The sequence below is a fragment of the Herpailurus yagouaroundi genome, unplaced genomic scaffold (genome assembly GCF_014898765.1).
Source record: "Herpailurus yagouaroundi ecotype Mexico unplaced genomic scaffold, PumYag 28, whole genome shotgun sequence".
NCBI classification, from domain to species: Eukaryota; Metazoa; Chordata; class Mammalia; order Carnivora; family Felidae; genus Herpailurus; species Herpailurus yagouaroundi.
In genome coordinates, this window is record NW_024412376.1 from 90,511,159 (window position 1) to 90,538,139 (window position 26,981).

Genomic DNA, 26,981 nt, shown 5'->3' on the forward strand with positions numbered 1-26,981 from the left:
TTAGTTTAACCATTGTCTTCTCCTTAGCTACATTCAAATGCACAAATATTCAAGAAGAAGCAAAGCAGTGTGGTAGGCATGATGGAGGAAATAAAGATAGATGTGTACTTTATGGGATTTTATGATACCAGGTCCTGGGGGAGACCTATTCTACAAAAGCCTAAAGCCTAGTTGGGAACATAAAGTTCTGTGGGTAATGCTCCTGGAGCTAGCTACCTGGGAAATATAGCTGCTTCTTAGGTTGACTGCAAGTATGAAGAAGTGATTGGATCAATAGTAATTCATCTAAAAAAAATCCACAGGTGACTAAAGATAGAAAAAGCGTGGAGATGCTTTTTAAAAGAATGGGTCATTTTTACAAAATCACCTGATTTATCTAGTATTACTGGGGATGAATTAGTTCTCATAGGGTTATATTTCTAAACTGTTCAAACTGAGTATCTCTAAGCACTAAAACACTTGCTATAGTAAACGTTGTGAAGGAATAATTTTCTAAAACATATATTCTTCCAACTTCTGAAATTGACCAATATTTTAATTTTTGTTATCTCAGAATTACTATTTAAATACTACTACTCTAGCAGTATACTACAATTATATCCTTAGGAACTGTTTTAGGACACAGAGTTGTTTTTATAAGGCAAGTCTACATTGATAGGATATTTGAATTAGTAGATCTGATTGATTTATTTTTCTTGTCTCTTGCCTTGCTAGAAAGTACTCCTTATGGCTTCCTACTATTGATGTGTCTGCTTTTTTTTTTTTTTAACACCCTGTTCAAATTGACATATTAAAATTTCCAGTGCAAAGGAAATAAAACTAAATGAAACAAAATCTGATAGCATTTTCCTTAAGAAAAAGAAAATGGACTCTAGGTGAGTAGTTAAAGGACATCCTTATGAGTAAACTGCAGGCACCTGATGTTCTCTATTTTGCTGCTCAGAGATTTTATTTATTTACCTTCGAATTCTTTGTTGTATTCTGAAGAGCAAAGGTTTCAGCCATATCCTTTCTGGTTTGGATAGGAATATATAGCACTATAGTATCTTTTGAATTTCTAAATAGTTTTTTGGCTAATGTCTTTAAACTAGAGAGTAATCTTTAAAAATATATTTCTATGTCCTTGTTATACAGAAAAAAACAAGCAAATTTATTAGCATAATAATTTGCCATCTGGCATTAAGGAATATCAATCACAAATTCCAACACAGTAAATGCTATGGATCTACTTGCTGGGAAGGAAATAACTTTTATGTATTTAATTTTTTTAACAAGTATATATTTTGCTACAATGAGGTCAAAAAGATCAAAGACACAAATTCTTAGGACTCCTGCATCAGACTTAGAAAATTTCCAGAGGAAGAGAATAGCTCAGAAAATGGAAACATGTATAATTCTAAATCTAAAACAACGCAAAGAGCTCTCTCTACAATTGGCCAACAAAGCACCTTGAGAGAAATACTGTAGCACTTAGAATATACCTCCATATTCTGAGCAAATGGATCCTTTGGATCACACAATGTTGAAGATATTCGATGGTTGCCACGGAAACATCGCTGACTTATATTCTGGGGGACTGGAAATGTCTGCCGAATGATTGTTAACCTTCCAATTGACCTTCTTACAAGTTCCTGAACATCCACATCATTTATTTCCTATAAGATAAAAAATGGAAGGATTAGAAATGCTATAATAAATAATAAACAGAAACACAAAACTATTAAAGAGTTGTTATCTGTAAATGCTAAGAAATTCATTACTGTAATGCATTTGCCAGTGCTTAGTACACATCCAAATAAAAACAATACATGTTCATTAAAATGATCAACTCATTTGTAGGTGTTGTTTGTATGTTAAATTACATCATTAATGCCTAAGTAATTCTAAATGGAGCAATTGATTAAATGCACTTTATTTAGGAATTTTGTATTATATTGAACACTTTAGAAAACTATTTGTCTAAACATTGAAAAAGGTCATAAATTAAGTGGATTTCAAGGTACTTTGAGTACCCAGAAGAGAGTTGCAATGTAAGCATAATATATATTGTTCTTAGCAATGAAAAATGGGGCTTTTAAATAAAGCAAGTAGAGAAAGTAAGAGACATTTTAAAAAAGATGTTCCTAATTATTTCTTAGAACTACTGGTATTAACTCATACATTTCTCTTGGTAAAGAACAGATTAAACAAAGTGTTCCAAAAGATGAAACATTTTGTATTAATACAATGTGAACCAGGATAGGTAAATGAAGAAAAAAAAAACAACAGTGTTCTTTTTCCAAATTGATGTTATTTTGCATATGAGTATTTGCCAAACTCAAAGAACATATTTTTCTACTTCCTTCTCCCCCCACTTCCTAACTCCAGACTTAAATTTTAAGGCTTGGCTCAATCATGGATGTAGAAGCAATAAAAATGAAATAATATTTTTACAACTTAACATCTGTTCTAACTGGAATTAGTCAGACTACAAGTGATCAGAATAAATTTTAGTTTGAAGGCAGTCTTTACTAAAGCAGTTTGTTCTTCACAGTGTCCATTCGGAACATTTCAAACCAATGAAGCCTTTGCAATTAACATATTATTGGTTTCAGTAGATTCTTATGGTAACAGAAACAAAAGATTTGACATAAGATAAATTTTGGACTGCAGTGAGAATTTCGGTTTTGATTCAAACAATCATTACAGAGTAATGAAAAAGAAATGGACTATTTATTTACAGGTATAAGTTGTCTTCTTTTCCTTTCTAGATTAATTACATATTATTCCTAAAGCCTACATTAGAGCTTTAAAACTCATTCCTTATTTTTTCAACTTTACAAAATACAGATTTTCTGAAAATAAAACAAACCTGCCATCAGCTGTATCCAGTATAATATCATGGATTTCTGGTCAACGAATCCTTAATGTACCATGAAAAATGTTTTTTTCTCATTTAAAATGCCATCTTTTATCCTTTAGTTTGTGTAATTTCACTAGCCATCAGGAACACTATCTGACAAAAGGCAGGTCACCTTTTAATTATCTATCATCCACTCACAAAGCGGAATTAAGCAGTGTCTTATCAACTCTATTTTAAGCCTCAAGTTTAACCAGAGGTCTTTTCAAATTAATTAATATTGCTATTGAGTATCTTTACATTTTTTTATTAAAAAATTTTTTTTAATTTTTTTATTTATTTTTGTGACAGAGAGAGACAGAGCATGAGCAGGGGAGGGGCAGAGAGAGAGGGAGACACAGAATCCGAAGCAGGCTCCAGGCTCTGAGCTGTCAGCACAGAGCCTGATGCGGGGCTCGAACCCACAGACCGTGAGATCATGACCTGAGCCGAAGTCGGATGCTTAACCGACTGAGCCACCCAGGCGCCCCTCTTTACAATTTTTTTAATTCCATGTCGCACAGACAGGAATTTTCATTTAAAAGACAGTAAGAGGTTCTATCACTTTTCTCAGATTAATAACTAAGTTTTCATATATACGTGGTCTTTTTTTCTTTTAGTAATACTAAGACTTCTCAACATGTTGTCAAACAGCACCATTTCTACCTGCTACAACCATGAGCACGTTAGTATAAAAACATACATTAACTCTCTACTATATATTTGACAAAACACTAAGTACATTATGTGTTGTCTCATTTTCTGCTAAAAACTACATTCTGGTTCAGATACTATTATTCTTACTTTATAGATAAAGAACCAGAGAAATTCCAAAGTCTTCATTCAAAATATTCTTTATTCATGGTATGAATGTCACCAAAGACACTCTCTAAAGTAATTATACAATCCATATCTCCTTACGGGAATTATTTAGATTAATATTCATGAATGATAGGAATTAAAACTATAAAGATATATTATTCTAGTATTTAACAGCCTGATGATTCTATAAGGAATAATAGAGTAATCTATCATGAGCCAAAGTCTTTAAGAGGACTATTTTCAAGCCCACAAAAAGAGATGATTACCTTTTACAGGTTTTGAAAGCTGAAGTTATCAGGAGTCTAAGCGACTAAACTATATCTGAGGAAATGTCAATTTAAGTTGAATCTATTTTGCCTATTATTATTTGGGGAAGGGAAAAGGAAGTAATTTTCTGGGAGGAAAGAATCTGCCATTCTGAATGAAGGTAACAGACAGTTTGTCTCAAAAAATTCACTTGCGGTTTTAGTTTTGACACCTGATCTCAAAACTAGTTTGATAGTGATATGAAAACTTGATTAGGCAGCTATTTTATATTTACAGAACTTTACTTCTACATTTCAAAAGGTGCATTTCAAGAGTGACAGAGGCAATGCTATGTAAACACTGAAAGTCAAATGAAAATCTATTAAGAGATCCTTTTAAATGAAAAAAATTCATCAGTAAACTTCCATATTAAAATATGGACTACCGTATAATCTGTTAGAATCTACATTGTTCTAATACTCTGAACTTAAAAAAATGTTTAAGCCCCCCCTATTTTAAAAAGGAACCACGTGAAGAACCAGTTCAAATACTCACTCTCCCAAGCCTGCAGGGCCTCCAAATTATACTAATTCTCTATAAAGATATACAGATATGTTCTGAATTTTAAAAAAATTAAAGAGGCTGAAAAATAAAATTTTTGTCCTTTTTGTATTCCTTATATGAGTATATTTATGAAATAAGAATTAATATTGCAATAAAATTTAAACATATATTTTGTTGTACTTAAATTCTGTCTGTACTTCTTTTGGAGCAAAGCATATAGTCTTTTTTTTACCCCCAAAATAATGTACTTAGATAATAAAAAAATTGCTGAGATTCAAGTCAATATATTCAAGAAAATATTCTTATTCACTTTGTTGTGATAGTTTAATAAAGAGTAAACCATAAGAGAGAAGAAAGAGGAAATGCTAAAATACTTGTTGGGGATACAACTCCATCCAGAAACAGCCATTTCCCAGAACAAATCTTTTAGGAGAATTGGATCACTCCCAAATCTTTGTAGTGTATCAACGTGGGTTTAAATTAATGAATTCCAGAGAAAGGAAGACTCAAAATCATTAGATCAGATGCCAATCTATACTATTAAACCGTCTCAGAGAAGGGACCCTCTTTTTTCCCCATTTTAAAAAATCTCTTAATATTAACAAAGCTTTTGGTTCATAATACGTATTCACTAAACGTTGATAAATTTAAAAATGAATGAATAGGGGCATCTGGGTGGCTCAGTCGGTTAAGTGCCTGACTCTTGATTTCAGCTGAGGTCATCATCTCATAATTCGTGGGTTCCAGCCCTGAGCTTTCATCATGGAGCCTGCTTGGCATTCTCTCTCTCCCTCTCTCTTTGCCCCTCCCCTGCCTGCATGCTATCTTTCTCTCTCAGAAGAAATAAACTTAAAAAAAAAAAGAATGAATAAATGAATGAATGGCAAGACTTCACCAAACAATTGGTGATTGATAGATTGATAGATTCTGAATCTATTGATAGATTACCGAAATTTTAAGTGTAGAAACTGGAATGCTTTAATAACCTCAATACGACCAAATAAACCAAATAAACTAAACTAAATAGTTTAACAAATAAACCACATAAACTAAAAGATTTTAGTTGTTATTAAGCAGTGTACTATGTAGCACATTCGAAAAGATTATGCTTTTTGTTGTTTTTGCTAATGTTTATATTCTTCATACTTTGGTGAAGGTGATCCTTTGATGCTTCCACAAAGTTTAACATTAATGTGAAATAATTACACAAACATAATGTTGAAATATGAAACAAAACCAATTGAAGGCTATACACCAGAAGGAAGTGCAGCATAATGGCAACTTTCTGCTTGAGAGATTGGTAGTGAGCAGTTCAATTAATCCCTAAACTGGGAAAAATGAACAGCATCCTTTACACATATAGGATTTTTAAATCTCAACAACGATAACAACAACAACAACTTCTAAACTGCAATACTCATTTGCAGCAATTAAACTATTTCAATGAGAACTCAGGTTCAGTATTATCAGAGAAAAGATGGTGTTCATAGTATTATCCTTCTTGCATCTCTAAACAGTGTATATCTTTCTATCAGAATTTATAACTTTTGTAAAACTTAAATAAAGTGCCAGGCCATCTGTTTCAGGACCCTGAGGGGATGGCAATACTTATATGGAAAGGCTGTTCTCAGTTGGATTCACTGATTGCAGGGAGAAGATAAATATCATTACCAACTACTAACATATGATTGATTACACCATATGAGCTAGCACAGCCCCTTATTATTATAGCACTCTTAATGCAAAGGAAAAAAAATATTGTTTTCAAGTCTGTACATCAATTTGTATCAAGATGCACAAAGCCAACTTTGATTTATAGTGCCTCTCTTAAAAGCTATTGGTGCAATAGATTAAATAAATGTTTGCAACCCATTTAAAATTAGCAACAAAATAGTAGCTACACAAACCAAACTAGACAAATTCATGTCTTCCATGTTCAAATGAGCATTTGCATATTGTTAGATTTGTGTGTGTGTGTGGGGGGGGGGTGGTTGTTACTTTTACAGTTTAACTTCTTAGCAAATTTGAGAAATCCATGTTTCTTCTTTCATGGAAACTAGAATAAATTTGACTCATTCATTATAAATTTGTATGAGCAACTCACAAATGAAGTAAAGGTAGTGAGAATCAAGTTTCCTAAGGCATTTTTCAGAGAAAATGAGGTAACAGAATGGAATCAATTGAAAAAAAAAATTGACAGTAGATACATGGATAATGGTTTTTGTTAGAAATGAAAATACAGAAAATATGCTTGATCTCTTGAATATGAACCTAGTTTACATAAAAATAATAACAAATATAAATTGTGGGCTGTGAACATCAGATTTTTCAGAAGCTCAGTGGTATTGACATACCCCAAAAATGACACCTCTGCTCAAGGACTAGTTAGAAGAGCTGTATGTAAAAAGGACACAAGTGCTTCAGTAATGACAAAGGTGAAGTTATAAATAGTTATGACAGCTTACAGTAGAAAATCCAAGTGTAAAGGATGAAAAAAGAATTATCATTTTCTATACTTCTAATATTTATTGAGTTATTTGCTGGTTAGATCACTTAGTGTGGATGTTTTATTTGCAAAATACTGTGCCAAATTATTGAACATCCGTTTAAAGATAGCATTGTCCTTCTCATATTTTATCAAAGAAAATTTAATTGTAAAATAAAAGTCTCATGCTTATGAAATATACACTAAAATATAAAGTGTTATTATTTCTATAATATTTACCATCAATGAAGTACATGCTAGCCTACTCAGACTTCCCCTACATAATATGAAGGAGTGACTTCTTCCACAGTACAAATAGATACATAAGCAATAGACAGATGACCAGTGGTGTTCCAAGAGCTCTATAAGTGTTCATACTTTTAAGATTCAGGTTGTTGTCAGAAGTCAAATTGAATATGAAAAAAAAATAATTCAGGGGTCCCCTATGCAATATTATCAAAGAATAGACGGGGATGGGCATTTTCATTTAATGCCCATTTACAAGGACACAATAAGTTGCTTTTTTTCTTAGCTAGCTCTATTGATACAAACATGTAAAGTGACCCCAACTTGTTTTACACCAGGAACTCTATGTGGTCTCTTCCCCATGAGAAGTTGGGTGTGAGATAAAAACAAAAATTAAGAGGATTCTTTATTTCAAAAAAAAAAATAGTAACCTAGAAAATAATTAACCTAAAGACAAAAATTAGTGGGATAAATAGTTTCCATAAGATTAAAATTGAAGTAGCAGAAATTAAAAAAAAAAATCTATAAGGAGAATTATCAAAGAGAAAAAGAAAAAAAAAAACAACCAAAGGTTTATACTGGAAAAAAAACTATTTAGAACCCAATATCACCACTTAATCATTGTGTAATATTTGGCAAACTGTTTTATTTACTAGATCCATAAATTACATACTCAAAAATACAAATGAAAATATCTAATTTGAAAAGTTATCCTGCAAGTTTACTAAGATTTCTTTTGCCCTTCCCTCTATCCTGATTTTTAGTCATTCTAGATAGAAAATTGAGAGGTATTAGAAAATTGGAAAATATAAAAACATCATTAGAAAGCAGATCTCACACATGTATAATACCTGTGGGGATCTCATATAAATATGTCTTCATTTGACATGAAAAACACAGTGACAAATCATGTAGCCCTGAAGTTTGGCAGGCCTCAACCAGGGAAGACATTTCCAGTGTCTTTACTCTGAATTAAAAAGAACCATCAGAGAAGGTTCAAGATGGTGGCATAGACAAGACACAGAAGCAACCTAAGTATCTCTTGGTAGACAAATGGATACACACACACACACACACACACACACACACACACACACACACACACAGAAGACTATTACACAGCCATAAAAAAGAATGGGATTGTGCCATTTGCAACAGCATGGATGAATGTTGAAGGTATTATGCTAAGTGAAATATGTCATACTGAGAAAGACTGTATGATTTCACTCATATGTGGAATCGAAAAAAAAAAGCACAAACAAAAACCCCACAAATGAACAAACAAACAAACAGGATCAAAGGCAGGATCAAACCTATGAATATAGACAACATACTGATGGTTGCCAGAAGGGAGGAAGTTGAGAGGATGGGCAAAATAGGTGAAGGGGAGAGCGAGGTACAGACCTCCAGTTATGGAATAAGTCAAGGGAATAAAAGGTATATCATAAGAAATATAGCCAATGATACCTTAATAGTGTTGTATGGTGACAGATGGTAGCTAAACTTGTGGTGAGCACAGCATAATGTATCAACTTGTTGAATCACTATATCATACACCTGAAACTATTGTAACATTGTGTATCAATTAAGCTTAAATAAGTTAAAAAATAAGTAAATAGGTGGTAGAGGAATATCCTAAATTCACCTTCTCACTTGGACACACTAAATCAACAGCTATATATGGGACAATGCCTTCTGAAAAAGTACTGGAAATTAGCTGATCAGTTCCTATACAATAAAAAATAAATGGGCCACATCAAGGAGGGGTGGCAGACATGTGGTCTTGCCAAAACACCCCACTCCCAGCATAGTGACACACAATTGAGAGGGCTATCACAGAGCTTCTCCCTGAGAAATAAGGAGTTTATGCCCCACCCCAGGCATCCCAAACCTTGGGACCTACGCTGGAGAGATGAGCCCTCAAAGTGTCTGGCTTTGAAAACCAATGGGGCTTACATCTAGGAGACCCAAAGGGCTGTAGGGAACCGAGATTCCATTTTTAAAGGGCTTGCACACAGAGGCATTTATCTCAGGACCCAATGCAAAAGCAGCAGTTTGAAAACCACCTAGAATATATATGAAAGAGATTCATTTGCTAATCTTAATGCACCTGTCAGAGAGGCAGAGCCTGTTGGCTTCTCTCTGGGGATACAGGTGCTGGTGGGTACCATTTTGGTGCTGTCACTCCACCTTGCTAGCGCTGGCAGGTTTGTCCCACTCCTGCACCCTCCAGTGGTCCCCTAAAGCTGGCAGGCATGACCTAGCTCCACACTACTCCATGCCCCTGCTAAAGCCAGCAAACACACATCCATATGAGATACCCCTTGAGCATCTGGCTCTTGTGTCCAAGGGAACTCTCATTTCTGGGCCCCATGGGATTGAAACAATCAGAGAGATAATTCTTGGCAAGCTACCATTCCCAGGGCACAGCACAGAAAGCAGACTGAAACACCCACAGCTTCCTGTGAAAAAAACCTATTTACTTGTCCTAAAACTTCAAACTGAGGGGCAGGCTTCAGGATTGCCACATACCTAGAGGCTACAAAGGTAGAGAACATAGGCTGGAGGATGCGGTCTTTGTGCTCTCCCTTGGTCTTACTACAGCTTTCCAGTACCTTTAAGAAAGGAGCTTATACACTTCTCTGAAACCCCAATTTTTACAACTGTCAGTAAATGAGCACCTCTAGATGGACTGGTCTGGAAGCCAGCAGGGTTTATAACTGTGGTCTTACAGGATTGTATATATTTGCATACTTTAAAAACTGGTGACTGCTAATCTGGTTTCCAATCAGCCTGAATCTAGATGCTGACTGAGATACCTCAGTCATTGGAACACTGGCTGGGCTTGGCATATGCTCAAGAACTAGGACTGATCAAGAATAAATCAGGTTGCTTAGACAGTCACAGAGGTTTCAGAGACAACCAAGTGCTAGGACAGGATTGAATGAAGGTTTATCTTCTACACAAGGACACTCAATCAAGACTGTTAAAGGAAGCTGTTTTGCCTAATGCGTAGTAACAACCATAGTCACACAAAATGAGGAAACAAAGGAATATGTTCCAAACAAAAGAATACCATGAAACCCAAGAAAAAACCTTAATGAAACAGAAATATGTAATTTACCTGATAAAGAGTTCAAATAGTCATGAAGATGCTCACCAAACTCAAAAGAAAGTGGATGAAAACAGTTGAAACTTCAAAGACAGAAAGTATAAGAAAATACCAAACAGTAGTCATAAAGCTGAAGAATGTAATAATTGAATTGAAGAATACACTAGAAGCGTTCAATATCAGACTAGATGAAGCAGAAGAAAGAATAAGTTATCTTGAAGACAAGGCAGTGGAACTTACCCAGTCAGAGCAGTGGAACTTACCCAGTCAGAGCAGTAAAAATAAAATGAATTAAAAACCAAAGATAGCTTAAATGACTGATAAAACAACATCAAACAGAACAGAATTTTCATTATACAAGTCCCAGAAGGAGAACAGAGTAAGAAAGGGACAAAAAACTTATTTGAAGAAATAATGGATACAAACTTCCCTAACCTGGGAAAGGAAACAGACATCCAGTTACAGTTGTCCAGAGAGTTCCAAATAAGAGGAACCCAAAGACAGCCACACCAAGATATGGTATCATTAAAATTTCAGAACTTAAGAAGAGAATATTAAAAGGCAGTAAGAGAAACATAACTTGTTACCTATAAGGGAATCCCCATAAGGCTATTAGCATATTTTTCAGCAGAAATTTTGTAAGCCAGAGGGAGTGGCATGGCATATTCAAAGCGCTAAAAGGAAGAAAAAAACTCACAACCAAAAACATTCTATCTGATAAAACCATCATTCAGAATTTAGGGAGAGAGAAAGAGTTTTCTAGAAAAGCAAAAGCTATGAAGTTCATTACCACTAAACTACCCTTACAAGAAATGTTTAAAGGCAATTTTTTAAGCAGGAAAGGAAGAGCACTAATTTGTAATCATAAAACATATAAAACTACAAGACTCACTGATAAGGGTAAGTATGTAGTAAAGCTATTGGATTAATCACTTATAAAGCTAGTATGAAGGTTAAAAAACAAAACTAGCTTAGGGGCACCTGGGGAGCTCAGTCAGTGAAGCATCCAACTTTTGATTTTGGCTCAGGTCATGATTTTGTGGTTTGTATGATTGAGCCCTGATTTGGGCTCTATAATGACAGTGCAGAGCCTGCTTGGGATTCTCTCTCTCCCTCTCTCTGCCCCTGCCCCACTCATGCATCCACTCTCTCTCTCTCAAAATAAATAGTAAATAAACATTAATTTTTAAAGAAGTAGTTCAAAAACTTGTAACTATAATAGTTAAGGGATACACAAGATAAAAAGATGAAAATGTAACATGAAAAACATAAAACACAGTGGGGGAGTAAAAATGTAGCTTTAGAATGTGTTCAAACTCAGCGTGCCTGGGTGGCTGAGTTGGTTCAGTGTCAGACTCTTGATTTTGGCTCAGGTCATGATCTCAGGGTTGTGGGATCAAGCCCCAAATTGGGTTCTGTGCTGAGCATGGAGCTGCTTAGGATCTCGCTCCCTCTGCCTTCTCCCTGTTCATGCTCTCTCTTTCTCTCTAATATTAAAAAAAAGAAGAAGAATGTGTTCAAACTCAACCTGCTATCAACTGAAAGTAGACTGTTTCTTATATAGGCAGTTATACATGAGCCTCATGGTAATCACAATGCTAAAACCTAGAGTAGATACACAAAATATAATGAGAGAGGAATCTAAACATAACACTAAAGAAAGTCATCAAATCACAAGGGAAGACAGCAAAATAATAAGGGTATAGAGAGGAATTACAAAACAACTAGAAAACAACAAACAAAATGGCAATAAGTACACATTTATCAGTAATTACTTTAAATGTAAATGAACTAAATTTCCCAATCAAAAGACATAGATTGACTGAATGGGTAAAATAAAAATAAGCCCCATCTCTGTATTGCCTGGTAGAGGCTCACCTCAGATGTAAGGACACACACAGACTGAAAGTTAAGGTATAGAAAAAGATGTCCCATGAAAATGGAAATCAAAAGAAAGCTAGGTAACTATTTTTATGAGACAAAATAGACCTTAAAACAAGATTGTAATAATGACAAGGATGGGAATTACATAACAATAAATTGGCGAATACAACAAGAATATATAACATTTGTAAATATTTATATGCCCAACATAAAATTGTATAAATAGACGCAATAAATGTTAACAGAGCTAAAGGAAAAAAATGAGAGCAATACAATAATAATAGAAACTCTTAACACCCCACTTACATCAATGGACAGAACACCCAGAGAGAAAATCAACAAGAAAACATTGGCCTTAAATGACACATTAAAGCAGATGGTTTATATATACAGAACAAATATATACAGAATATTCCATCTATATATATATACACAGAACATTCCATCAAAAAGCAGCAGAATATACATCCTTCTCAAGTGGACCATAGAACATTCTCCAAGATAGATCACATGTTAGTCCCAAAATAAGTCATAAAGAATTTAAGAAGATTGGAATTATACCAAGCATCTGTTCTACCATAATGGTAGGAAACTAGAAATTAATTATAAGAAAATTCAGAAATATATAGAAATTAAACAATATGCTACTGAATGACCAATGGTTGACAAAGAAATTAAAGGAGAGATTAAAAAAAATATGTTGATACAAATGAAAAGGGAAATGCAACATACCAAAATCTATAGGATACAGCAAAACTAAAAGGGGAAATTAAGAAAACAATTCCACAACTGCGCAAAAAGAATAAAACATATAGGAACAAGTTTAACTGAGGAAGTGAAAGACCTGTATAATGCAAACTATAAGATGTTGATGACATAAATTGAAGAAGAAACAACTAAATGAAAATTTATTTCATGGTAATGGACTGTATTAATTAATATTGTTAAAATGTCCACATTAACCAAGGCAATCTACAGATTCCTTGCAATATCTATAAAATTTCAATTGCATTTTTCACAGAAAAAGAAGAAATAATCCTAAAATGTTTATGGAGCCACAAAGGATTCTGAATAGTCAAAGCAATCTTGAGAAAGAACAAACAGGGACACATTATGCTTTCTGATTTCAAACTATATTATGAAACTATAATAATCAAAATAGTATGGTACTAGCATTAAAAAGACACATAGATCAGTGAAACACAACATATAGCCCAGAAAGAAACCCACACATATATGGTCAGTCAATTAATTTAGAACAAAAGAGCCAAGTATATATAATAGGAAAGACAGTCTATAATAAATGGTGTTGGGAAAACTGGACAGCCACACAAAAGAATGAAATAAGACTTCTTATACCATGCACAAGAGTTAAATGGATGAAAGATTTGAATCTATGACCTGAAACCATAAAGCTCCTTTAAAAAAGAAAAAAGGTGGTGAGCTTCTAGACCTAAGTCTTGGCCATGATTTTTTGGATATGACTACAAAGCCTAGGGCAACAAAACCAAAAAATAAACGTTAGGACTACTTCACACTAAAAACAAAAACAAAAAAGAAGACAAACAAACAAACAAAAACTTCTGCACTGTGAAGGAAACCATCAACAAAATGAAAGAGAAACCTTTTGAATGGGAGGAGAGTAAATATCCAAAATATATAAGAACTCATACATCTCAATATCAAAAAACCTAAAATCTAAGAATGGGCAGAGGACCCGAGTAAACATTTTTTTTCCAGAGAAGACATACATATAGCCAACAAGCACATGAAAAGATGCTCAGTATCACTAATCATCAGTGAAATGCAAATCAAAATCACAATGAGATATCAACTCACATCTGTTAGATGGCTATTATAAAAAATATATAAGAAATAGTAAGTGTTGGGGAGGATGCTGAGAAAAGGGAAATTTTGTGCAGTGTTGGTAGGAATGTATATTGTAAAGCCACTATGGAAAACAGTATGGTGTTTCCTCAAAAAATTGAAAGCAAAACAAAACAAAACATATGATCCAGCAATTCCATTTCTGGGTATTTATCCAAAGAAAACAAAGATACTAATTCAAAAAGGCATAAATACCCTTATGTTCATTGCAATATTATTTACAGTAGCCAGAGTATAGAAGCAACCTAAGTGTCCATCAATAGATAAATGGATAAAGAAGATGTGAGATACATATATATGTTACACACACACACACACACACACACACACACACACACACACACACACTATGGAAAATACTCAGCTTTAAAAGAGAATGAATTCTTGCCATTCACAACAACATGGATAAACTTTAAGGGTATAGGTGAAATAAGTCAGAGAAAGACAAATAATATATGATCTCACTTACCTGTGAATTTTAAAAGTAAAATAAATGAGCAAACAAAACAAAACTAATAGATACAATCACTTTTGATGGTTGCCAGAGGAGAGGGGGATTAGGATAGGGAAAATGGGTGAAGGGGATTAAGAGATACAAACTTCTAGTTATAAAATAAATAAATCATGGGGATATAATGTACAGCATAGTGACTATAATCAGTAATACTGTATTGCATATTTGAAAGCTGCTAAGAGAGGGTATCTTAAAAGATTTTGTCACAAGAAAAAAAACTGTAGCTTTGTATGTTTATAGGTGGTAACTAGACTTACTGTGATGATCAAACATATATATATATATATATATATATACACACACATACACACATACACAATGTGTGTATATATATATATATAATATACAATATATATATGCATATATACAAGGTGTGTATATATCTATATAATCCTTGTGTTATAGATAGACCTGAAACTAATATGATGTAATATGTTAATTATAGCTTAAAAAAAAAAAAAGAACAGAACTAAGATTCTACCAATGTATAGGAGACACAACTTGAAAAATCTATGACTTTTATTGAAAAATCTAGATTTTTATTTTTCTGCGTAAAATCAATTACACTGTATGAACTTCATTCTCTCAGTGTTTCATAGAATAGTGTTTATTATTCAATAAATTAACATGTGAGAAAGTGATCTGTGAACTTTAATGTGCTATAATCATTTTTGTAGTACCTTTTAGTAAATGTCGGTTGTCAGCAGTATGTTAAGAGTATTAGGTAGTATCTCACTTAATTTTTATAATGAACTTATAAAGTAAATGTGATTGAACTTTCTGTACAAATGAAAAAACAGACACAGGATGATTATATTATATATCCATAGTAACACAGCTAACAAATAAATAAAAAATTCTTTTTTTTCATGAGCAATAGATATATGAATACTAGGTCTTTTTGGGGAAAATTCATGTGATCTCATTATTTGTCCATGACTGATTTGTTCGTTGTCCTTTCCATTTCTGATTGGCAGGTGCCAATGGAACAATCTATCTCACAGAGTTCTCATGTTATAATATATTTTTAATCTTATGTATTGTCTTTACAAAAATCAATAAGCTTTCATGAGGAACTTGACAACTTGATGGATTTTAAAATCATATTTCATTGTGAAAAGAAAAATATCTATTTTTATTTATTCATATTCATCTGCTGAACTATTTAATCCTCGTGTGAGGGGGGTGGGATATAAAAGTTCTAGAAACAACATTAAAATATAAATGGAGCACAGGCACTCCACTGGGAGGACTTCAGTTTGTTCACAAAGAACTGTACTTTTTATAAAGATGATTTCCCAAAGCAAGCAGTGTATGCCAATGGAAAAGACTAAAAGATACTCAGTGGGAAGATGATCTCCATTTATTTTATTCATTCAAAACCATTTATAATTTTTTGAAAACTCCTTACTCTATTTTTAGTTAGCATCCACTCAGGAAGCTGAAAGTTTACTTTGTGTTCTGTTTCCTCTTAGAACTCCAAGGCCATAGGAAATGCTGTGACTAAATATATGAAAACAGGACCCAGAGTTGACAATAAGGTTCAGTTGGTGTTACCTCATTTATAATGATCCAGTGACAGTCAAAAGCAACCAAATTAGTCTCCACAACCTAGAATAGAAAACAAACCAGCTATCAGTCAGCATTAACAGTGAAAACCAAACCAAACCAACTGAACATACTTTGCAAATGGCGAACAAAACAAAACAAAACAAAAATATCATATATTACAAAGGTCTTTGTTGTTAATTAAAGATGGAAAACTTAGCAAAATATTATAGAAGCATTTGTGTTCAATATGTACTATTAGCACTGTAGACTTGCTAATTAAGTTTGAAAATCAATTCATCAAAAGCCTAGAAAAAAAAATAAATAATGCTATACAGTGATTTAACTGCGAGTGTAGTTCAGATCACATTTCCTCTTCCAAATCAGCTTTTATGGCTTTCTATCTAAGTACATAACCCTCCACAATCTGGCTCTAACTTCACATTCTTATCTTTTTCTATTTCCCTGTGTATGTGTTTGCCATTTTCTTAAAGTAAACTGCTCCATGTTCTGAAAAACTTTGTGCTGTGTTCCCTAAGGAGATTCAATTGTAAAATTACCTGAATGTAAAAACTAAAAGCAATAAACATTATATTAGCATTAAGTTATGGGTGGGTAACTTCAGTAGCTTTTAGCTGGGTAATAACAAACAAAATTTATGTAAATGGAAAAGCAAACAATATATAGGTAGAAATCTCGGCTGACAAACTTTGAATTAATTGATTCTAAATGGTCCTTAGTAAGCTTGGACTAAAAAAGTAAGCTGGACTAAAAAGTAAGTCCAAGCTTGGCTTGGACTAAAAAAGTAAACACACAGCTAGAGTGTGTGTGTGGGTATGTGTGTGGGGGGATGGGGTGTGTATAGTAGAGGTAGCTTTCATATCTGTTTCCACTCTATCCGATTTTATACATATTTTAAGGCATTTTGTTATGATTCATGCCATGGGGCATACAGGCATATAATAGGTGAGGCTGTTTTGTAAGAGATATTGTTGATATTTTCAGCAATAATACCCAAAGGTTATTTAAAAAAATTTTTTAAATGTTTATTTACTTTTGAGAGACAGAACACGAGCAGAGGAAGGGGCAGAGAGAGAGGGAGACACTGAATCCAAAGCAGGCTCCAGGCTCTATGCTGTCAGCACAGAGCCTGATATAGGGCTCGAACTCAGGAGTTGTGAGATCATGACCTAAGCCAAAGCTGGGCACTTAACCGACTGACTCACCCAGGTGCCCCCCAAGATTGGGTTTTAAGCAAAGATGGCTTCTAAAAACTACCAAGAAATTGCTATAATATGGTGATTGTTTTTTCCTCGTTCTTGGACCAACTGAGAAATGACTGTTGAAAGTTGCAATGAATCATGAAGAAACAATTGGAAATATATTTCCTGTATGATTCAATGTTTTTGGAAAGGATACAGTTATTCTCAGAATCTTCGTTTTCTCTTTTAATTTTAGTATAAATTTTTTACTTTTTCCATATGTGTCACATCAGTCCCTATGACTTTACTGGACTATATAGATGATACATTATCATAGAAGTGAAGATACATTATTTATTTTTAAGTTATATCATGATTATCATATTTTGAAATGCATATATTTTCAATTGACATGTGAAACAATGTGGAAAATGTGACTGCAGTTTTCGGTTTTACTAAGAAATCACTTTATAGCAATAATGACAACATCTATCTCTAATTTTATGATTATATTTCTTTACCATCTTAGACAAACCATCATTAATTTATTAGCAATAAAAAAATGTTAGAAAGTAAGCAAGAACTCCATAAGAATTTAGAGAAATACAAACCAGAGACTGATACAAGAAAAGTAGTTCTCTGGATAAGATAGAAATGCATTGTTTAAAAAAATCCATGACTAAAAAAAAGAATAACTAAAATTTGGAAACAGCAAGAAATCAGAAAAAAAAAAAATGAAAGCCACATGTAGACTGAAAGTAATATTGAAACAATGTCAGTAGTAGAATGAAGAGATGACTCAGCTTGGGCAGATTAAGCAACATTTGGATTATAAGAATTCTGCATTAACTTGTAGACCTTTTTAAGTGAAAAGTTGTCTCATACAACAGCATTTTGTGAAAGAGGGAGAGGGTAAGGATTACGATGGTAACTCACTGATAATTTGTCTAGACCATAAAATTTACTCATTTCCACACTCTGACCTGAAATAGCTTTCAGGCAAAGCATGAAACATATAGAGGTACAGGCTCAGTCTTGTGTTTCAGTAAAGGAGAAAAGCAAATATGTCATCTAAGGCCATGATTCTATTCACTATACCACCTTCCCTTGCTTAGGATCAGCAGGGACATAATCTTCTTTCACTCTTGTCTTTAAATTTCACTCATGAGCATGAATACATCAGACATTCCACAGTATAAATTGGAAACAAGAAGAAAGATTATTAGCACATTACTGCAGATAAAGAAAGAAATCATTTACTACGATAACTTGCGTTCATGGAGCAGACCATACTCCTCCACTACTACTTAATGTGGTATTGTGCTAACCCTGAAATAAACCTCTTGAAACATCACACTTTGGGTCTACTTGTTAGAGTAATTTAGCCTATTTTATCTAAATGCAATGCATTTTTGTTAATCTTAGCTATGTACCTTTTTCTAACCTTAATAAACTTTAATAAATAGCTCATTAGAGTAATTTTAAATTCTGTGATTTTATAAAGGCATATAATATTTCAAAACCATGCAATATTTGTTGACCTTTTCAAAAATGTTGAATGTTCAGGACTTTTTTTTTTTTTATGAGCCCAGTTTTCTTTGGGGAAGGAAAACAAATAATACCAGAAAGATTCTTAAGAATACAAAGGTAGACAGGTCTCATCCCTTTCATTACATACCAAAATATACATATATACACAGCTAAAATCTAAGTATCACTGTGGCACCATTTTATAAAGAAACTTTGAAATTTTTTATTGCTATGTTGTACACAAAATGTTAATGCTTTCACTCATTATCTGAGTTAAGGGCCACTAAAGGAGAAATATACTTTTCTTAGGTTTAGGTTAACATCTTCATGCATAAACAAGGAATTGGCAAGAGTTCTCTGATTTTCTAATGACTGAATGTTACTAAAAGTAAGCAATGTGAAAAAGCCACTGATTAAAAAGGTAACTGATATCTGTAATGGAAGGGATAAAAAGAGGACAGGCAGTTTAGTAGTCTAGACTTTGAAAGCCTGGTAGGCTTTGAGTTCTTTTACTTATATGACTAGAATAGGTATATAAACAGATAAAATAAGGTCTACTACTATAACTATACTAGTATACAGTGTGTGTTTGTGTATATATACACAAAATCTACTATACCTACAATTGTGTATAGTGTGTGTGTGTGTGTGTGTGTGTGTGTGTGTGTGAAAGGTAAAATACAACAGAGTTAAAATAAAACATAGAAAGGAGTGGGAATGTTGTTTATGCTTTTCACATATTATCACACTGAGCTAACATATAATGAACATTCTTAGAAGAGACATATTTAAATAAAAAAGAAATTCTCAGCTATTGGTGTGTATAACAGATGCCAATTAACTACTGTAAATCCCAAATCAATTCATCTGATAATTTTTCTATTTTTTTAGTAGTATTAATCCCTTTCCACTTGATACACTTCAGTTCAAGTTACACTGTATCGGACTAGTGTCATTATTAACTTGAAGAATTGAATTACTTCTGGATATAGGATTAAGAAGTGATTGTAAGATACCTTAGGATTTTTTAAGCCTTTTTATTTATTTCCACAGTTATGTTAGAACTCAAACAGTGAAAATTGTTTCCTTTCCCGATCTTCCTTACCTAAGTATCTCATTTCCTTTTGTGGCAGTAAACATATTGAAACCAATGAAAGGGATTAAGAAATTGATTGATTTTTTTTCCCTTTTTTCACTGGGAATCTATTTTATAACTGAGTACATCATTGTTATAGTTATGTGTTCTCATTCTGTGGATTCTCACAAGTGTCTAGCAAGTTAGTAAACACTAATTGTATTTTTTATCCAAAATTCCCCCCCCAAAAAAATAGATTGCTATGAAATATTGAATATCCTAAAAATAATACACACACACTCACACACACACATATATACACATATACACACATGTACATATATACATACATATACATATATTCATACATATATGTATATACATATACATATGTATTTGTACATGTACATATATATACATATACATACATACATATACACATATATATATATATATATATATATATATATACACACATATATACATATATATATAGTGATATATGGTGATAAGTGATAAGAAACACTCCTGAAAAGATCACATTATGCTTGGGCTATGGAATCAGCATTATGCTTGGGCAAGTCAGCAAGAAAAAAACTATCCAATGGAAACTCCTGTATGTTTGGTTATCAAAATAACAGAAAGGAAGTATGGATTTTCCTTTGTAAACTGTTTCTTATCTCCTTACCCCATGCTGCTCTCTTATCACTATACACGTACATTATGTGTTAATACATGTGTTAATAATGTAAAGGTGCAGGGTGCCTGTTTACATAGAGAGTTGTTTCCATACTGATGCAAGGTAACATAGTTATAACAAATGAGATTACCCTGCCTCCCAGGAAGCTGAGCTTACGTTAAGGGAATCGAGCAAAAAAGGGGGAAAAAAAATCAAGCCCTGTCAGGAAGACAAGCGATGAGTAAGGACAGACCATCTGTCACTGGCAGGAACTTTAGAACTTCTGAATCTTTAGAAAAGCCTGACAATTTATCACCATGTCTTCCATCATTTGTCCTCAGATCTTTAGATGTGCTAAATATAAGACAATCGGAAGCAAAGAAATTGCCAGAGCGTGTTTCTCACTGGTTATAAATGTGGAACGGTTCTTCAGAGCACAGAGGACAATTTAATTGACTAAACAATAACAGCAGCATGCTGTTTTTCACTCAACCTTGTGGCTTAACTAAATTAAACTTGTTCCTTTTGCAGGATGTACTAAATATTACACATTTATGCAAAGGGTTCCAATGCTCTGTGCATCTGCAACAGCCAAAATATCAGGTGTTTACTTTCTATTCCTGTCTATTCTGAATTGTCAGGTGGAAACATGCCTGGGGAAGGACACCAACAGCTATGCTGGAACAAGGTACCAGAGAAATATTAAAGAGCTACTCCCCTCCTGGCTCCTCATCTCTAGCAATGTTATAGCTTATATCAGTATTTCTGGAACGGTATTCCATGGGATGCTACTTCTGCTAAAATTCCTAAGTGTTCTATAGCAGGTAGATTTAGAAATGCTAGGTTGACCAAATTAAATAGATGTCATTACCGTATGACTCCTCAAAGCTTTAAGCAGGTTCATATCCATATTGAAATATAATTGACATAAAATTCTTATTAAGATGTAATATTGTTTTTATTTATTAATATGTTGGGACATATGGCTTCAGACTTACGAGCATGAGCTCTAAAGTAAAAGAGTCAATGCCTCCATTTGCTTCCAATGTGACTTTGAGCAACTTACCAACCCCATAAGCCTCAGTTTCCTCATTTGTTACTAGAGTTAATGCTAGTGCCTACATAATAAAATCATAATTAAGATTCAATGTAACAATGGCAAACTCTCAATAAATACCAACTCCTCCATTTTAATTAATAGTCTTTATGAAATTCCAGGAGAAGATATTTGGGATGTAGCATCTTCCAAATTAATTTGATCATGGAAACCATTTTTCCTACTATAAATCCTATGGGATTAGTACTTTTGGGGAAATGTAGACTAGAATATGCAGTTAAGTTAGCCACGTATTCCTAAGAGTCCTAAAATTTTATTGAAGCACCATGAGGAATTTTGTAACTTTAAAATCATGGTCTTAAAATAATCCTACAGAGAGTGTGATGAACAGAGGACATTGTCTATAAAATGATAACAAATACAAAAACAAAAGTCAAATTATCATCTATTATATAAAACTTAAATGCATATGTCATAGCTTTAGGAAAACAGTGATTCTTTTCTCCTTTTAATCATTTCCCTTCCTAATTAAATAAAATAAGATAAACCAAAACAAACTGTTATACTCCAATAAAGTATAAAAGGAAATGTATATAAAGTTTACAGATATAGTAGTATTCTTAGGAAGAGATCAATGGATTTACAGTGCAAACAATCAGTGTCCTGAGGGTCATGTATGACTAAAATGCATGACACAAAGTTCTCCTAAAAAAATGCAATTAATACTCTAATTCTTCAAAACGCAGAGTGAAAAGACAAAACTCTAGCCATCTTAAGGTACAGTCAACCTGGGATTCATTTCCTTTGTTTTTGTTTTTGTTTTTGTTTTCTCTTTTGTAGATAGGTTGATTTTCATTTTTCTTCTCACTAGAACCTCCAAAGCCACAGTACAGGAAGACACTGGGGTATTACTACTTGTGCAGATTCCATTTTAAAATCCCAAATATATCCAGCAGATGGCATCGGTAATCCCTCAAACTGATATTGGGTAACATGGGGATATTGTGAAATGACTGTCTTGTTTGCATTTCCCCTTGAGCTCAGCATGGGTCCCCAACTCTCTTCTGTTCTTATCCAAGCAGCTACTATCTGCCATCCCACTCTGTGCCTTTTGCTTTAGAATCTCTGCTCTGATCTTCCAGCTGGAAGACCACAAATACACTTTCATCCAAATCCTCTTGCCATTACTGCCAAAGTTATTTCATAAACGGATATGCTAGAATTATTGTTACTGCTGTGCAGTTGGGTCTTCCCACACCCCCTGGGAGATGGAAATATGCCACTGCTGAGATTTGGCCAACAGTATGCTACCTGCTATGCTTCTTAATGTGGAAAGATGGGCACCAACACACACACACACACAAAATAGAGAATCTGCATTCATCCTATGACATAGACTGGTCTTCCCGTGTCCTAAATTACTGAATTGAAATTGAACAATGATTAAAAGTGAATTCATGATTTCAACACTTTGTCTGATGAGGATGTAAATAAAGATGTGACAATTGTTTCCAGTGCAGGGATCACTGTATAACTTTAAATCTTTCTGAATGTTTGCTTGCATTGGTGTTCTTTTAGATGTTCTGCTATAGTGATTAAGAAGTACTTATCCCAAATCAATTAGGAAAAGTAGTGTTTGTTGAGAGACTATTTGTCCTTTGCTGTGCCTGTTTTACTACATGCTAATATGTTAACCTTTGGCACAACAAGGGAATTACATTCAAAAAATTTTTTAACTGTGTTTGTTTTTTGATAGCTAAATTGATCCTTGACAGCGTAAATTGATTCCTAAGTATAACTGGAAAACAAAATAATACAAGTTCTTACTTGATTTAAAATGATTTGGGGACACATTGACACTTAATTGCTGGTATTTATGAAATGCAGCTTTCTTGTTATCTTGAAGCAAATAAAGGGGGAAAAAGTTTCTTATAGAGAAGTCTATGGATCACATGAAAATGAATATACAGGCTTTTCACCACTGTGAACTTCCATGCTTTGCCTTTTTTTTCTCCCTGGGTTCCTTTTGATCTCCTCTCTACCTTCTCTCCTCCACAAAGCGTTTGTTTCTCAAAAAGCAGACTGCAGTAAATGCCAAATCCTTTCCCAACCCTTAACCTTCCCTAACCCCAGGAAGGATGTCCCCAAGCTGTGCTAATCTAGTGCTCTGAACGAAACTTTATCCATCCTTAATTAAATTGTGTTTAGCTATGTAAGAGACTGTGAGAGCTGTGTTGTGTTTTATATTCCCCTTATGCCCTCTTCTTCAGCTGGATTGGCTTCCTTGCTGGCCCTCCGGTACAGTCCTGTTCTTGCCCTTGCTTTGCCTCCTGAATTGCTCTTCCCAGAGGGAGACAGGTGCATACACACACCCTCTGCACTTCATGTGGGCCTCTGCATACATCTCACTTCATCAGGCGCGACTTCTCTAATCACTCACTCTTGCTCCCCCATGCACTTATCCCACAGGACACACACACACACACACACACACACACACACACACTCACTCACTGCCTCTTTCTGTGCACTAGGGATATAAATTTCATTGCTAAGAATTTCATTTTGATCACTGGTTTCTACCCTTGGAATAATCAGTGTTGTATAGTTGAGATTCAGTAAAAATTTGCTGCCAGGCACAAGGCAGATTTTCACTAAATGTTGTTTGTGGAAAAAAGACAACTATATAGCCCTAACCCATGTTTATATATCATGGATATCCCTACTTCACCTAGGGCTAAACCATTTGATAAACTTGTATTGGAAGAAAGCCACCGGATGGGCTTTAATTTTTTAAAAACATTAAATAAATAGAAACTTTCTTCACATTTTCTCAAATGAAGAGAACTTGACTATTTATGTGGTAATGAAGTATGGAATTACATTCAAAATTTCTAAGGTCAAAAACCTCAGCATTTGGAGGGTATATGGTATCAGGAAAAAAAACCATATATTCTGAATAACGAGGCTTGAGTTCAAATACCAGATCACCTTACTGATATTCAGCGATATTACTGACTTTGAGTCTCAGTTTCCTGATTATAGGAATAATGCTTTTTTCACAGATAGTGAGGCTTAAATAGATGAATGTATCTAAAACACCTGGAACATTGTAACTAATCAAAAATACTAATCTCTTTCCTTTGTTAACCTCTCTCCCTTCACTAGGTTACTGCAGGATTTTTAACACTAATTAGGTACATTTATCCAATTCAGTAATGTTTACTTAATGCTATTTACAGTGTATCTATAATAATAAAAGCGAATACTTACTGAGCGCTTATTACATGCCAGGCACAAACTGCTTTTACACATATGATAACTTATTTAATGTTCACTATATCCTTATGATGTAACCACCACATTTATGTCCACCTTACATAAGAAACTGAAGAAACTGAACCCATGTCATAAAGCTGGGTGTGTAAGCCAGGATCAATAGTTAGTAAACATCTTTCCTATATAATATTTTCATAGCCTTCTTTATCCAAGCTTCAGAAACCATTATCTTTCTTCAAAATGAAAACAATTACAGTTAAACTGAATGTTGTATAACATTGTATGATACACCCTGGTGTTTTATGTATTTAAACTCCATTGTATAATGTATTTGTATTTACTGTGCACCTGTGAAAGAGAATTAACCATAGGAAAATTTGAGAACATAGATGATTTTACCCATCATTCTATTCCATGACCTTTTCCTTGAAGCAGTATAAGAAAATTTGTTTTTCTTTAAGTTACTCTTAATTCCCATATTCTTTTAGAATGTGAGTAGCTTGCTGTACTGATTTACTGACCAACATTATATATAACATCATACACACATACACACACACACACAGTGCAGTTATTGCTTAATCAGAGAAACATTATCTGGTCCTGTCCTCTCTTCATAACAGAACTTTTGATTATCACCACAGATGAAGGGTCAAAAGCTTCTAGAAGAGAAAATGTACAATGCTTCTTATTGTGGCAATGAGGCAATAAGGCCATTAAACATCTAATTTCTGCAGCTAGCTAATCAGTTTTCTACTTTTCTTTGTGTAACTTTGCCATATGCTGGGCTACCAATAACTCATCATTGATGAAGCCACTGTGGAAGTATTACTCATTAAAAGACATTCTTAGTTCAAGATTTCTGTTATCCTTGGGCTTTTCTAATATTTCACAGTGACTGTGCTTTCTAGAATATCAATTGTGGTATAAAATGTTGATGATTTTAAACTCAAAAGACTTTGCAGGGGGGAGAAAAGTATTCAAAAGGTATTTATTAATTTCGATATGCAAAGTACCCAAAAGAAAATAAGGAAATGCAAAATGCGGACTCCCATGGCCATAGTCCTAAACTAATTATTTTGGTCACTCTCAAGATAGTTAAGCTCATTGGAAGTACCATCCTTGAATATTTTATAGAATCAAAACAAGATTCACGCTTTCTGGGGTTTCTGAATTTCTCCTCTAGTTTCTTTCATAAAAAATATACCTTGTGGCCTACTATAAAAAAAATGTTTTCAATGGTGTGGGACTTGACAGCATGGACACTTTCCAGAATTTCAAGCAATTGACTCTCCCGTCTGTGCTATTTCACTATGGTGAAATATAAACCATCTTTTTCTTACCACTGACAAATCACCTTATGGTGTTAGAACTGTGTTTAGTAACAAAATGTCAGTTGAAACTGAGGCACCAACTGTTAACTGCTCAAACAAAATGTCATTTGTAGAACAGAATTCAGAGTTTGACAAAGGACCCTATGCTATGATCACAGAAGGCAAGAATATTCAAAATCATCTGACACAGTTTCAAATTTTCATTGATCTTAAACCCCTTGATAAATTATTTTTTATTTTTTTTAATTTTGTTTACATGTATGCTTACCTGTCAGTGCTTATAATTGCACAACTTCTACAAAATGACTAGAGTTACCCTGAATGCCACTGACATTGTTCCACCTTTCCTAGTAAGGGATCACAGAAATGCCTGATTTAGTGTTACTGCAAATTCAAGTCTTCCAACCCCTACTGGACATTTAATTCTATCTAGTGATTCTTCTACGTGTATACGTAGTCAGTTTTGCCCTTCCGCATTCCCCATGGCAGTGAAGAATTCGACCTTCAGCCAGCTCCACTAGTCCATTTCCCTAACAACTTCACAAGCCATGTTTCTCCTATTTAAATAAATAGTGAATAAAAATCCACAGGCAGAAATGGTTTCAAGCCCCCAAGTTCCTGCCCATCTTAAAAAAAAAA

The 26,981-nt window shown here is 33.8% G+C and overlaps 1 protein-coding gene across 1 annotated transcript in view; it reads right to left on the reverse strand.

Moving 5' to 3' along the window:
• The window catches only part of GRID2 (glutamate ionotropic receptor delta type subunit 2), a 1,464,148-nt gene that overhangs the window by 569,091 nt on the left and 868,076 nt on the right, over positions 1 to 26,981 (reverse strand). Inside the window, exons 5-6 of the mRNA XM_040478406.1 lie at positions 16,196 to 16,249; positions 1,482 to 1,655 (exon numbers count right to left, since the gene is read on the reverse strand). Coding sequence (XP_040334340.1) covers positions 1,482 to 1,655; positions 16,196 to 16,249 — 228 coding nt within the window. The remainder of the gene's footprint in view (positions 1 to 1,481; positions 1,656 to 16,195; positions 16,250 to 26,981) is intronic.